Consider the following 13,716-nt stretch of genomic DNA (forward strand, 5'->3'; position numbering starts at 1 on the left):
TGGTGATTACCAGCCCAAATCCTCATATTCATAGTTGAATAACAAGACTATTATTACAACAAGTAACTCACTTCAGAGTTCATCATGTTGTTTCTGGCGTCTGGCACCATAAGCCTGGGGGGTCCAGGGTGACCCTGGGGCACCCGGTTGTGTATGGGAGGGGACTGACGAGAGAGGCCCTTCCCCACCATCACCCCCGGAGATGAGCACGGCGATGCCCGGTGATATCCGTTGGGGGTCGGCGAGTTACTCATGTCTATCATGTGACCTGAGGAAAAAAAATGAATACTTAAAGGTTGTATTTACAAATAAAAAAAAAAGTGTTTAGGAAATACAGGAGGTATAATGTATGTGCGTTAAGTGCTGTCCCATATAAGCCTGTTCAGTCAGCACAGGCTAATCAGGGATGACATTTTTCTTCTTAATCGGATTTTCATTTGCATGAAATTTTGTCAATTAAAAATCTCAATGCAGACTTCACCGGCCAATCTTTAACAACACTGAAAGCAAATGCATTATGCCCATTTTTTTTTTAGAGTGCAAATAAATGTCAGTAATTATCAACTATATAAACAAATGCAGGAAATAGCATGTACAGTTTGCTATAAAAAATGCAAATTGATGATATTATCTGTTGCATTAACATCTATTTAAAACAAGAGGGCCTGAAAGGCTCAAAGTAGCTCACCTGAGATAACAAGATATTATTGGGACAAATCTTCTGACCAAGTTTCACGAAGATCGGAAAATAAATGTGGCCTCTAGAGTGTTAACAAGGTTTTATTACAGCCATATAAGGAAAAATGCCCCGCCCCCTGGCAGCCATGTTTTTCAACCAACCGGCATCATTTTTTAACTCATCCAAGATATTATTGTGATGAATCTTTTGACCAAGTTTCATGAAGATCGGACAGTAAATGTGGCCTCTAGAGTGTTAACAAGATTTTATTATAGCCATATAAGGAAAAATGCCCCGCCCCTTGGAAGCCATTTTTTTCAAGCAAACATAATTATTTTCAAACTCATCCAAGATATCATTGAGACCAATCTTCTGACCAAATTTCATTAAGATTGGACAATAAATGTGGCCTCTAGAGTGTTAACAAGGTTTTACTATAGCCATTATATAGCCATATAAGGAAAAATGCCCCGCCCCTGGTGGCCATGTTTTAAAAGCAACCAAAACTATTTTCAAACTCATCCAAGATATCCTTGGGACAAATCTTCTGACCAAGTTTCATGATGATCGGAAAATAAATGTGACCTCTAGAGTGTTAACAAGATTTTACTATAGCCATATAAGGAAAATAGCCCTGCCCCTGTGGTGGCCATGTTTTTCAACCAACCAGCATCATTTTGAACTCTTTTAAGATATTATTGGGATGAATCTTCTGACCCAGTTTCATGAAGATTGGACTTAAATGTGGCCTCTAGAGTGCTAACAAGATTTTACTATAGCCTTATATAGCCATATAAGGAAAAATGCCCCGCCCCTTGGCGGCCATGTAATTCAAGCAAACGTAACCATTTTCAAACTCATCCAAGATATCATTAAGACAAATCTTCTGACCATATTTCATCAAGATTGGACAATAAATGTGACCTCTAGAGTGTTAACAAGGTTTTACTATAGCCATATAAGGAAAAATGCCCCGCCCCCTGGCGGCCATGTTTTTCAACCAACCGGCATCATTTTGGAACTCTTCCAAGATATTATTGGGATGAATCTTCTGACCAAGTTTCATTAAGATTGGACAATAAATGTGGCATTTAGAGTTTTAACAAGATTTTACTATAGCCGTATATTGCCATTTAAGGAAAAAAGCCCCGCCCATTGGCAGCCATGTTTTTCAAGCAAAGGTTACCATTTTTGAACTCATCAAAGATATCAGTGGGACAAATCTTCTGACTAAGTTTCATGAAGATCAGAAAATAAATGTGGCCTCTAGAGTGTTAACAAGGTTTTACTATAGCCATATAAGGAAAAATGCCCCGCCCCCTGGCGGCCATGTTTTTCAACCAACCGGCATCATTTTCGAACTAGTCCAAGATATTATTGGGATGAATCTTCTGACCAAGTTTCATGATCAGACAATAAATGTGGCCTCTAGAGTGTTAACAAGATTTTACTATAGCCATAAATAGCCATATAAGGAAAAAAGCCCCGCCCCTTGGCAGCCATGTTTTTCAAGCAAACGTAACCATTTTCGAACTCATCCAAGATATCATTGAAACCAATCTTCTGACCAAATTTCATGAAGATTGGACAATAAATGTGGCCTCTAGAGAGTGAACAAGGCAAACGTTGACGTCGCACAACGGACAACACACGACGGACGACGGACAAAAGGCGATCACAAAAGCTCACCATGAGCACGTTGTGCTCAGGTGAGCTAAAAAGCAAATTGAATAAAATACATCATAACATCTCTTATAAAAAGCATCCAATAAAACATTTAAAATTACCAAAAACCTTCATTAAAATATATCTCATTAGGCACATCAAGTAATAATTGTCTAAATCTGAATATTCAATGAGGCAAATATGATTAACACACCAGTTAATCATTAAAGAGCAATAAAATTGAACAATTATCACCCCTTCGTACATGTAGCTTCAACAGATGAGGTTTCTGTTAAGAGGACGTGTTCCCCTAGAAGCCATGAAACGTAACATATACACGATAGTTTAAATGAAAAATATGCATTTGAATGCAGTTAAAGACAATGCATAAAAAATTATGAGGAAATAATACTATTGTTAATAACCATAGAGCATGAATGACACTGTTGAATCACTTTAAATTGTGTGGTTCAAATTTTGCAAAATTTCAACAAATTTACATGTGTTTAATTTGCCCAATACTGATTTTGAAACAAAAATTGTCAAAAATTGTATACAAAACAAACTTTTGAATTTAATATTGTAATTTTTAACTTTTAAGAAAGGTGATGAAAATTCCTTTTAAACAAGCTCGAAACCTTTCATAATCTGACTTCTTCATAAATAATAGCCCCTTCAGCTTTCAAGGAAGATACTGTGCCTGAAACCCTGTACAAGAGCTTTACAATGACATGGACAATCATGCCAGGTACTTATCCATGTGAAATAAAGTTTATGCTATTGAACAATTGAGCCTCAGTCTGGGATAATGGGGCTTAATGCATGTGCGTAAAGTGTCGTCCCAGATAAGCCTGTGCAGGAATTTCAAAGACAAAACTTTCCGCTTTTATTTTGTTTTTTGTTTTAAAGAAAGTAGTGTAATAGCGAAAGCACAAAGCACAATGTTCCCTGAATGAGGTTCATTTTTATTTTGTATTTGTATCAGATTCATTTAATTGTATACTGTTTTCTTAAAATATGTGTTCATGATCTGTCCTTGATTTCATAACCACATTCCTGACCTAAATATGTCCTTTTACACATCAACATTACTTCCTTCAGCCAGAACTTGACCTTGTTTGCTTAAAACAATGTGTCTTGTCCACTCACCTTTTACAACTTGCTGTCAATGGCATTACTAAAAATATCTTAATGTGGCAAAATATAGAATCGCCTGTGGCTACCGTTGATTTCTTGGTTGATAAGATTTTTGATGACCTTTTAAGTCATGTACTGAAGCTATCCTGCTATAAATTGTTTCAATATTTTCTCAACATGCTGTGTCTGACAATTTGTGTCTTGTTCTGAGAAAACTGGGCTTAATTCATGTGCGTAAAGTGTCATGCCAGATTAGCCTATGCAGTCTGCACAGGCTAATCAGGGACGACACTTTCCGCTTTAATGGTATTTTTAGTTTCAAGGAAGTCCCTCCTTACCGAAAATCAAGTTTAGGCGGAAAGTGTCGTCCCTGATTAGCCTGTGCAGACTGCACAGGCTAATCTGGGACGACACTTTACACACATGAATTAAGCTCAGTTTTTTCAGAACAAGACACATTTAAATCAAGCTCTTAAGATCATCAGTTTAACAATTATTTGTTATCATTACAATCGTCCCAATACATTATTCGTTATCATTACAATCGTCCCAATACCTTATTTGTTATCATTACAATCGTCCCAATACCTTATTCTCTTCATATGATGCAGTTGTATTACATCATATTTCATTGTTGTCTTATTTATTGCGTCAACAAATGTTTTCTTATATGTTTTTGTGGCACTTTTTTCTTCAAATCAGTATGTAACAAACAGATAACACAACAATAATTTTAATTCTGTACATGAAGAGTATGTTTGGTGCATAAAATAAGCACTAGTAGAAAAATCATTTTAAATGTACATGGAATGACGCTTTATGTTTGCACACTATTGATAATGATACAGTAGTGTTCTCAAACGGCGTGTTAGAATCATACTTGAGGCTTGTAACTAAGAAACATTATTGGGCATTTAATATATTTTGTTTTAATAAGGTCATAGGACAAAAAATTTTCTTTAAAAAAAGGGCTGTTTGTAAAACATGCATGCCCCCCATATGGGCTGTCAGTTGTAGTGGCAGCCATTGTGTGAATACGTTTTTTGTCACTGAATGCAGTGACCTTGACCTTTGACCTAGTGACCTGTAAATCAATAGGGGTCATCTGACAGTCATGATCAATGTACCTATGAAGTTTCATGATCCTAGGCCTAATAATTATTGAGTTATCATCAGGAAACCATTTTACTGTTTTGAGTCACTGTGACCTTGACCTTTGACCTGAAAATTAAAAGAGGTCATTGCCAGTCATGATCAATGTACCTATGAAGTTTCATGATCCTAGGTGTAAGCATTCTTGAGTTATCATCCGGAAACCATTTAACTATTTCGAGTCACTGTGACCTTGACCTTGGACCTAGTGACCTGAAAATCACTAAGGGTCATCTGCCAGTCATGTTCAATGTACCTATAAAGTTTCATGATCCTAGGCACAGGGGCCAGTCAAAAAATAAACAAGGGCTGTTTGTAAAACATGCATGCCCCCCATATGGGCTGTCCGTTGTAGTGGCAGCCATTGTGTGAATACGATTTTTGTCACTGTGACCTTGAACTTTGACCTAGTGACCTGAAAATCAATAGGGGTCATCTGTGAGTCACGATCAATGTACCTAAGAAGTGTCATGATCCTAGGCAAAAGCGTTCTTGAGTTATCATCCGAAAATCATTTTACTATTTCGGGTCACCGTGACCTTGACCTTTGACCTTGTGACCTCAAAATCAATAGGGGTCATCTGCAAGTCATGATCAATCTACCTATGAAGTTTCATGATCCTAGGCGTATGCGTTCTTGAGTTATCGTCCAAAAACCATTTTACTATTTCGGGTCACCATGACCTTGACCTTTGACCTAGTGACCTCAAAATCAATAGGAGTCATCTGCGAGACATGATCAATCTACCCATGAAGTTTCATGATCTTAGGCGTATGCATTCTTGAGTTATCATCCAGAAACCATTTTACTATTTCGGGTCACCGTGACCTTGACCTTTGACCTAGTGACCTTAAAATCAATAGGGGTCATTTGCAAGTCATGATCAATCTACCCATGAAGTTTCATGATCCTAGGCATATGCGTTCTTGAGTAATCATTCAAAAACCATTTTACTATTTCTGGTTACCGTGACCTTGACCTTTGACCTAGTGACCTCAAAATCAATAGGGGTCATCTGCGAGTCATGATCAATGTACCTATGAAGTTTCATGATCCTAGGCCCAAGCGTTCTTGAGTTATCGTCTGACAACCACCTGGTGGACGGACCGACAGACCGACCGACAGACCGACATGAGCAAAGCAATATACCCCCTCTTCTTCGAAGGGGGGCATAATAAATATATAGTATATATAAGAAAAATGAAAAGGGCACCAACGCAATCCTACTACCGGACATGAATTCCAAGGCACTGCTACACAATTCATATGTTTATCAACAAAAACTCTGCACAGATTTTCAGCAAAATAAATTATCTTTCAAATGGTACCTCTGTCATTCCATTCGACACAGTATTAAACTGTCCACATGGCCTCAAACAAGAGATATTGTCCAAAATTCGGTTGATGTAGCTAAGCCTGTCCACTTGTGTTGACACTGGAGGAGTCCTGTTAGGCACGTAATAAGCGATTACCCGATAAATTGCCTATGTCTCCATGTAAAACACATCCAAGGAACACTATCCACGTCAATAACTCGCTTGGTCTCCGTATATTAGCCAAGAAATCAAATCGTTTTCACACACAATAATTCTAAATGTCAAAAGCAGCCATTTGCCGACCACATCGCGCAGATTTTGGAACGCCATTATTTGATTGGTTGAAATTGTAAAAAGTTAAAAGGTAAGGTAACAATTGACATTGACACAGGCCAATGGTTGCTTTTTACGTTAAGAATTATTGTGTGTGAAAACGAGTTGATTTCTTGGCTAATATTTGGAGACCGCGTGAGTTATTGACGTGGATAGTGTTCCTTGGATGTGTTTTATATGGAGACATAGACAATTTATTGCAGAATCGCTTATTACGTGCCTAAGGGCCTGTATTCACCAAACAATTCTTAGACTTAAGTCTAAGAATAAAGAAAATTCTTTAAATTAGAATATTCAAGAATTTCTTTAATTTTGATTCAAACTCTGCAGTAAACATCTCTATCTATATTATTCTTCGTATAGAACATTTGGTTAATTACATAATCACCAGTTGAGGCCTGTATATATTCAAACACTGAACACATTTTCTTGGTTCTAAGTCTATTCTTTATTCTTAAGTCTAAGAATCGGTTGGTGAATACGGGCCCAGGACTCCTCCAGTGTAAACACAAGTAGACAGGCTTAGCTACATCGACCGAATTTTGGACAATTTCTCGTGTTTGAGGCCATGTGGAAAGTTTAATACTGCATTGAATGGAATGACACAGGTACCGTTTGAAAGATAATTTATTTTGCTGAAAATCTGTGCAGAGTTTTTGTTGATAAACATATGAATTGTGTAGCAGTGCCTTGGAATTTATGTCCGGTAGTAGGATTGCGTTGGTGCCCTTTTCCTTTTTCTTATAATACTATTTTTTCATTTTTTTTTTGACTGGCCCCAGTTATCATCCGGAAACCATTTTACTATTTCGAGTCACTGTGACCTTGACCTTTGACCTAGTGACCTGAAAATCAATAGAGGTCATCTGCCAGTCATGATCAATGTACCTATGAAGTTTCATGATCCTAGGCTTAAGCGTTCTTAAGTTATCATCCGGAAATCATTTTACTATTTCGAGTCACTGTGACCTTGACCTTTGACCTAGTGACCTAAAAATCACTAAGGGTCATCTGCCAGTCATGATCAATGTACCTATGAAGTTTCATGATCCTAGGCCTAAGCGATCTTGAGTTATCATGCAGAAACCATCTGGTGGATGAACCGACCGACCGACATGTGCAAAACAATATACCCCCTCTTCTTCGAAGGGGGGCATAATAAAACTGTTTTCTTCATTATATCATGAGACTTGCTCTGTGCATATAATTATGCATTTTAGAAACGCATCTGATACAAACACATCAAATGCTTGTAATTTTTGTATGAAATGTCACACTTTTGAAAGGTATAGTAATAACGAAACAGTCAATAGGCATTCAGTCTAGCAGGTAACAGCAGTTATGTTTGAATTCTCATAAAAATCTGCCCTACCAGAGGCAATTATTGTAGAAAGTACATAGAATAACGAAGCTTGTTCATTTTACCCCATAAGGCTGTACAGTAACAGCTTATGTAACACATGGAAATATAACAAATGATGATGGAAATGGATCGTTGCCCATCGCTTCTTGTATACATATGAGTATCGCTCTGGGTCAACCAGACTTAATGCATGTGGGTAAAGTCTTCTTCCAGATTAGCCTGTGCAGTCCGCAGAGGCTAATAATGGATGACATTTTGTTCTTAACTGGTGTTCTTTGTTTAAAGTTAGTCTCTTCTACAACAAATCCAGTCTAGGCTGTAAGTTTTGTCCCTGATAAGCCTGTGTGAACTGCACATGCTAATATGGGAAGACACTTTAGGCACATGCATTAAGCCACATTTTCCAACAGCATGGCTCACACTAACATTGTTTAGTTGTATCATTGATTTCCATACAAAGATATTAAATATCTGCCTATTATTCAATAACATTCTAAGGTACACCAGTTATTTACCAATTAATGACAATCTGTGTTATAGTAATGAATAAATGTGTCCAAACTATTTGATAACATATGGTGTATGGTGAATCCAGTACATCTCCCTATTACTTCATTAGTTATATAGCAACAGGCTGCCATCATTCAAGAGAAAAAAATTCTGGTAAAACAAGGCATGCATTTTAAGACTGACTGGGCAAACTACTGTATAAGTGAATATTTCCGCGTGTCAAAAAGTTAGCGAATAAAAAAAACAGGCATTTATCGTAAGGAAATGTTAGCAAATCGCCCGTATCAAAAGGACATGAAAATATTAAAAGTTGTAAAAATTGCAATTTACTGCTGGTTACATACAATCCGACTATGAGTGGTAGTCAGATAAGTTGCGTTAACGAAGCCAAGATGTTGAAGTGGCTTACAGGAAATAGTAGTTCTTACGTAGAATCCACAGAACCTACATAGAATCGATAGGGAAAATCTTCCAGTAGAAAGGTAAGTTCAACTTCATCACGTTAAAGCACTTAATGGTTTAAGTGTGCGATAATTAAATATCCCTATTTTTAATTCATGTAGTTTTATATTTGAATTTAACTAAATCTGCCAGTACACACAAATTATAACGCTATAGCTTTTGTGTCAAATTAATAGTCGCATATTGACAAAATATCAAAGGTAACTTTAATATAAATGACAAAACATTACCGTGCTATATTGATTTATGGGCAAAAACTATTAACAATGCCTTTTCTCCGATAACAATAATCCTATTGTAATCAAGCGATAATATGTGAAAACATGTTTTCCTAACGGGGCTAATGTATTGATCGATATGTGATACCTAAACAACTGTTTGTTACATCAATTCATTCAAATCAAATCAGTTTATTTGTTCGTCATTTATTTTCAGATGTAACCAAACAGCTTTGGCAATCTTTGATGTATTCAAAGCCAATAGAAGTTAAATTTCTTACACGATGGTATACAGTAATTATCTTTACCCGATGTCACCATAAATTTCTACCTCAATGGTGGCGCAATTTTGGCTGGCAGAAAATTTAGCGAATTTATTGCGTTCACGAAATTCGCAAATATTTCCACTGCGCTAACTTACCACTTTATACAGTAAAACTGTTATTGTCATGATAGGCAAACAAACTGCATACCCACATGTGCAATGCCATGTGTTTCTAAAACATTCATGAACACTGGCTCTAGTTTAGTTTTTGCTAACAAAAATAATCATCAGGAAAAAATGAGTCACAGAACAAAAAGTTGCAGTGGACTAAAATTACAACAACAATCATACTATTGTCTGCAGGCTAGTGGGTGGTGCGGTAAAAGACACAAATAGCTCCACTTCAGTACAACCCGGCCAATCATTTTAATAATAGATATGAGATATTGCATGTTTTCATTAGGACTTTCCCAATAGAGCTCATTGGTGCCTTCAAAAATTTAAATAGTTTGTGTCACGCTTAAGCAAGTTCTATCTTTACACCTTTTACTCTGATTTCCCACCTGAGATAATAGCGTGGCTGGCACGTGAGCCTTCATATGTATTTAAGTTAAGAACTAAGGCTGCATAAATATTGTCACGTGCTCAACACATGTTTAGAGTATTAAGAAACATGCACAAATGGAAAATTGATGTGTGGTGATTCTTTTTGCTGTACCATGCATAATAAGAGATTCTGATGCTGTAAAGCCAGACACATGTTTGTTCTTTTTTTTTTATATATCTGCAGAAAACATGCAATCAAGTACTCCACCCCTCTCCCCCAGCATTATAGTAATTAATACCTTAAGCACCTTAGACATGTGCCATAAAAGATGAGGTTTTGAAGGAAAAAGAAGGGGGGAATTTTCCCATGGACATTAATAATAGTAAAATACTTACTATTATGACTGGTTCTATTATGGAACATCTTGTTTTACAGATAATATATGAGAAAACGTATTAAAATGAAACACAAACTGTGATTGAACCTATTACCAACACTTATATATGAGCTTTGTTCAGGGAAAAAAAACTGGGCTTAATGCATGTTCGTAAAGGGTCGTCCCTGATTAGCCTGTGCATTCAGGCTTATCAGGGACAACACTTTCCAGCTTATCTAGATTTTTGCTAAGAAGGTGCTTCCTTTAAAAAAAACACAGACTGCATAGACTAATCTGGAATTAAACTTTTAACACGTGCATTAGGCCAGTTTTCCCATTACAATGCTCACATAAGAAGGTCACTTACCTGTTGAGTTTGGTCTCGGGCTCAGACTCGGGTGCCCGGTGGGCGGGTGGAGGAGCCCTGGGCTGCTGATGGCCGGGCTGTGCTGACCCATATGACCGGGGTGACTGTGGTTCATGTATGGGGAGTTGTGCATCGACATGCCCCCTGGGGACAGACCGCCTGGGGGGTATGGGGACATTGAAGACTGGAAATATAAAGAAAACAGAGAGGTTTATATTTTATACTCTATTTTGTTACATTCTCAATGAGCAACATATATCCAAATCAAAGCGCTGAAGGCAATGAAGTTGTTCTCTGTTGTCGTCCTTGATTAGCTAATGTGAATTGCACAGGCTAATCAGTGTGCACAGGCTAATCTTATTTGACATGCATTAAGCTGGTAAATACACCCACTGCAATAGTATAGCAGATGCTCCTAAGCATTCGTCCTCTGCAGTGCAGACAGGCAGCGGTAATCTTTCCTAGCATAGTGAGTAACAGTCCTTAGCGTAGCTAAGCTAGCTAAACACATACTGATTTGCAAAACATGCTCTGTAAATTTAGTCGGCTGCTAACCCGACAAATTAAAAACACAATACAGTATTCCAGACATGGCAAAAGCCCACCGGCCTGTTGGCCATTGCCGACAAACATTTAAAAAGGTAGACGGTGAAATGCAAAATAAAATAATGTGGCTTATTGCGTGTGTGTTAAGAGTCGCCCAATATTAGCCTGTGCAGTTACTAATCAGGAACTACACTTTCTGTCTAAACGTTAATTTTTGTTTACATAAGACTTCCTGTAAACAAAAAATTCCATAAAAGCCGATAGTGTCTTTCCTGCAGATTGGCCTGTGCATCAAGAGTTGTGTCCCTTCTAAGAAAGCAAGTTATCTTCCTGAAATTGTGGTTCTACACAACCTTTTAGGGGAATATCAAAGTCCTAGATAGTGTGTTATAAAAATGTGAACATTGTAAAACCAATAAATGCCAATAATTCCACCATTTTGTTATTGTTACAAGACAAAATGTGTGAGATGTGAGAAAATATTAATAGTTTTAATGTGCGTATATTACCATAATTACTCTAATTTTTCGGACCCTTAAAAATAGATTAAATTTAGATACGAAGAATATTTTATAAAGACAGGTGTCCACAAATGTAGAGACCCAAATTAAAGTGTCCGAAAATTATGATTTATTGAAATAAATGCAATAAGTTAATGTACAATAATTTTCTTGTGATTAACTCTTAGTTTAAACCTATTTCTTTAAGCTCGATTGCATAGAAAGCCTATGGCTCATTTGAAACGCTCTCGAGTCCTTTTCCTGGGCCTAGAACCAGTACTTAGTGTCTCTGGGGGACATCTAAAGAACGCTCCCATCGTGGGGATCGAACCCGTGACCTCCCGGTCGCTAGGCGGACATTATATCCACTACACCACGGCGACCTCACTCTTCATTTATTAACACTGATTAACTCTTCATTTTCTGCTTTAAAAAGTAAATACTACTTCACATCTTTGCTAACTCTTACCTGAAATGATAGAGAACAAAAAAACATTCTGCTTCCTTTACATTGTTTCAAATGCTGTTGGATTAATTCTTTACTTTCAACCAGTATACATGGTTATTTACCCAGTTACAGGAATATAATTGTTGATTGCCCTCAGGCATGTATCTGCCATGTTTTATGACCCTAATCCGGTTGTAAAATTCCATGATCAAAGTGTCACAAGATAAGCGAAAACAGGGCCGAAACTGTATGGCTGTCAGTTAAAAAACAAGAAACCGTCGAGACAGGTGATGCTCCCCAAAGTTTTTTTTGGTCACAATATTGCACTGTATATTCGGAAAAAAGGAAAAGTGTCACAAGATAAGCGAAAACAGGGCCGAAACTGTATGGCTGTCAGTTAAAAAACAAGAAACCGTCGAGACAGGTGATGCTCCCCAAAGTTTTTTTTGGTCACAATATTGCACTGTATATTCGGAAAAAAGGAAACGTCTTGAGGGCACAGTAGTTGTGGGGAAAGGGTTTTTTTTATAGAAAATTTCAAAGGGCCATAACTCTGTGAAAAATCATGCGACCAGAACCCGCTGATAATATGCACATCTCCTCTTGGTAGTGAGGCTTCCCATAAAGTTTCATTGAATTCCGGTCATTAGTTGCTGAGAAATAGCCCAGACAAGAATTGCACTATATGTACAGTTTAAAGAAAATTTCAAAGGGCCATAACTCTGTTAAAAATCATCCGACCAGAACCCACTGATAATATGCACATCTCCTCTTGGTAGTGAAGCTTCCCATAAAGTTTCATTGAATTCCGGTCATTAGTTGCTGAGAAATAGCCCGGCGAAAATTGCACTATATATACAGTTTATAGAAGATTTCAAAGGGCCATAACTCTGTGAAAAATCATCCGACCAGAACCCACTGATAAAATGCACATCTCCTCTTGGTAGTGAAGCTTCCCATAAAGTCTCATTGAATTCTGGTCATTAGTTGCTGAGAAATAGCCCGGACAAAAATTGTGCACGGACGGATTGACAGACGAAGCGGCGACTATAATGCTCCCCCAAAATAAATTTTGGGGGAGCATAAAAACAGCCATACACATCTAGAGTTTAATATGCTTTTTGAAATAAAATGCCACTGCAGATTATAAAACAGGTCCTAAATGGCCAACACTGTGTGAACAAATTGTCCACAATTACAGAAAATATGTCTCTTGAAACCCAGATTAGCTGCAATCTTGTAAATATAAAACCATAAAATGAAATCTTTTACAAGACAGCTGTAGTTTCTCCAGATTTCTTTACAATTTACATATAATGACACTTATATGCATATCCTACCTACTAATGTCGATTTTTTGTAATAGAATTTATGTTGTAACAATATTACAGTAATTTGCATTTAAACTATGCATTTTGTTTTCAAGAGATAATAATTTTCCAAAGAAATAATAAATTACAAAATTATTGAAACATCAGTGGGTTTCTCCATATTTTTTATACACCCGACAAATAAATAATGTAGATTTACAGCAAATGGACATCCGTAACAACTAAGTCCCAATTGCATATCATCTCACAAAAATGTCTGGCCAAGTAGCAGTATTAGAAGTGTGAGCAGCCTTATTTGAAAACAGGGCTTAAAGTGTTGTCCCAAATTAGTCTGTGTAGTCTGCACAGGCTTATCAGGGACAACACTTTTTGCTTGTATGGCATTTTTCATTTAAAGGAAGTCTAATCTAAGCAAAAATCCAGGAAGAAAGAGTTGTGCCTGATTAGCCAGTGCAGACTACGACACTTTACGCACATGCCAAGCCATTAGTGTTCCCACA

General features: G+C 37.2%; 1 protein-coding gene across 9 annotated transcripts in view; it reads right to left on the reverse strand.

Annotated features, from left to right (window-relative positions):
- Nucleotides 1-13,716, reverse strand: part of LOC127876360 (myocyte-specific enhancer factor 2C-like) — a 147,828-nt gene that overhangs the window by 10,881 nt on the left and 123,231 nt on the right. For all 9 annotated transcript variants that reach the window (XM_052421532.1, XM_052421534.1, XM_052421533.1 and 6 more), the window contains 2 exons: nt 10,392-10,575; nt 72-268 (listed from right to left, as the gene is read on the reverse strand). In XM_052421532.1, the coding sequence (XP_052277492.1) occupies nt 72-268; nt 10,392-10,575 (381 nt within the window). The remainder of the gene's footprint in view (nt 1-71; nt 269-10,391; nt 10,576-13,716) is intronic.

The sequence above is a fragment of the Dreissena polymorpha genome, chromosome 4 (assembly GCF_020536995.1).
Source record: "Dreissena polymorpha isolate Duluth1 chromosome 4, UMN_Dpol_1.0, whole genome shotgun sequence".
Taxonomy (NCBI): domain Eukaryota; kingdom Metazoa; phylum Mollusca; class Bivalvia; order Myida; family Dreissenidae; genus Dreissena; species Dreissena polymorpha.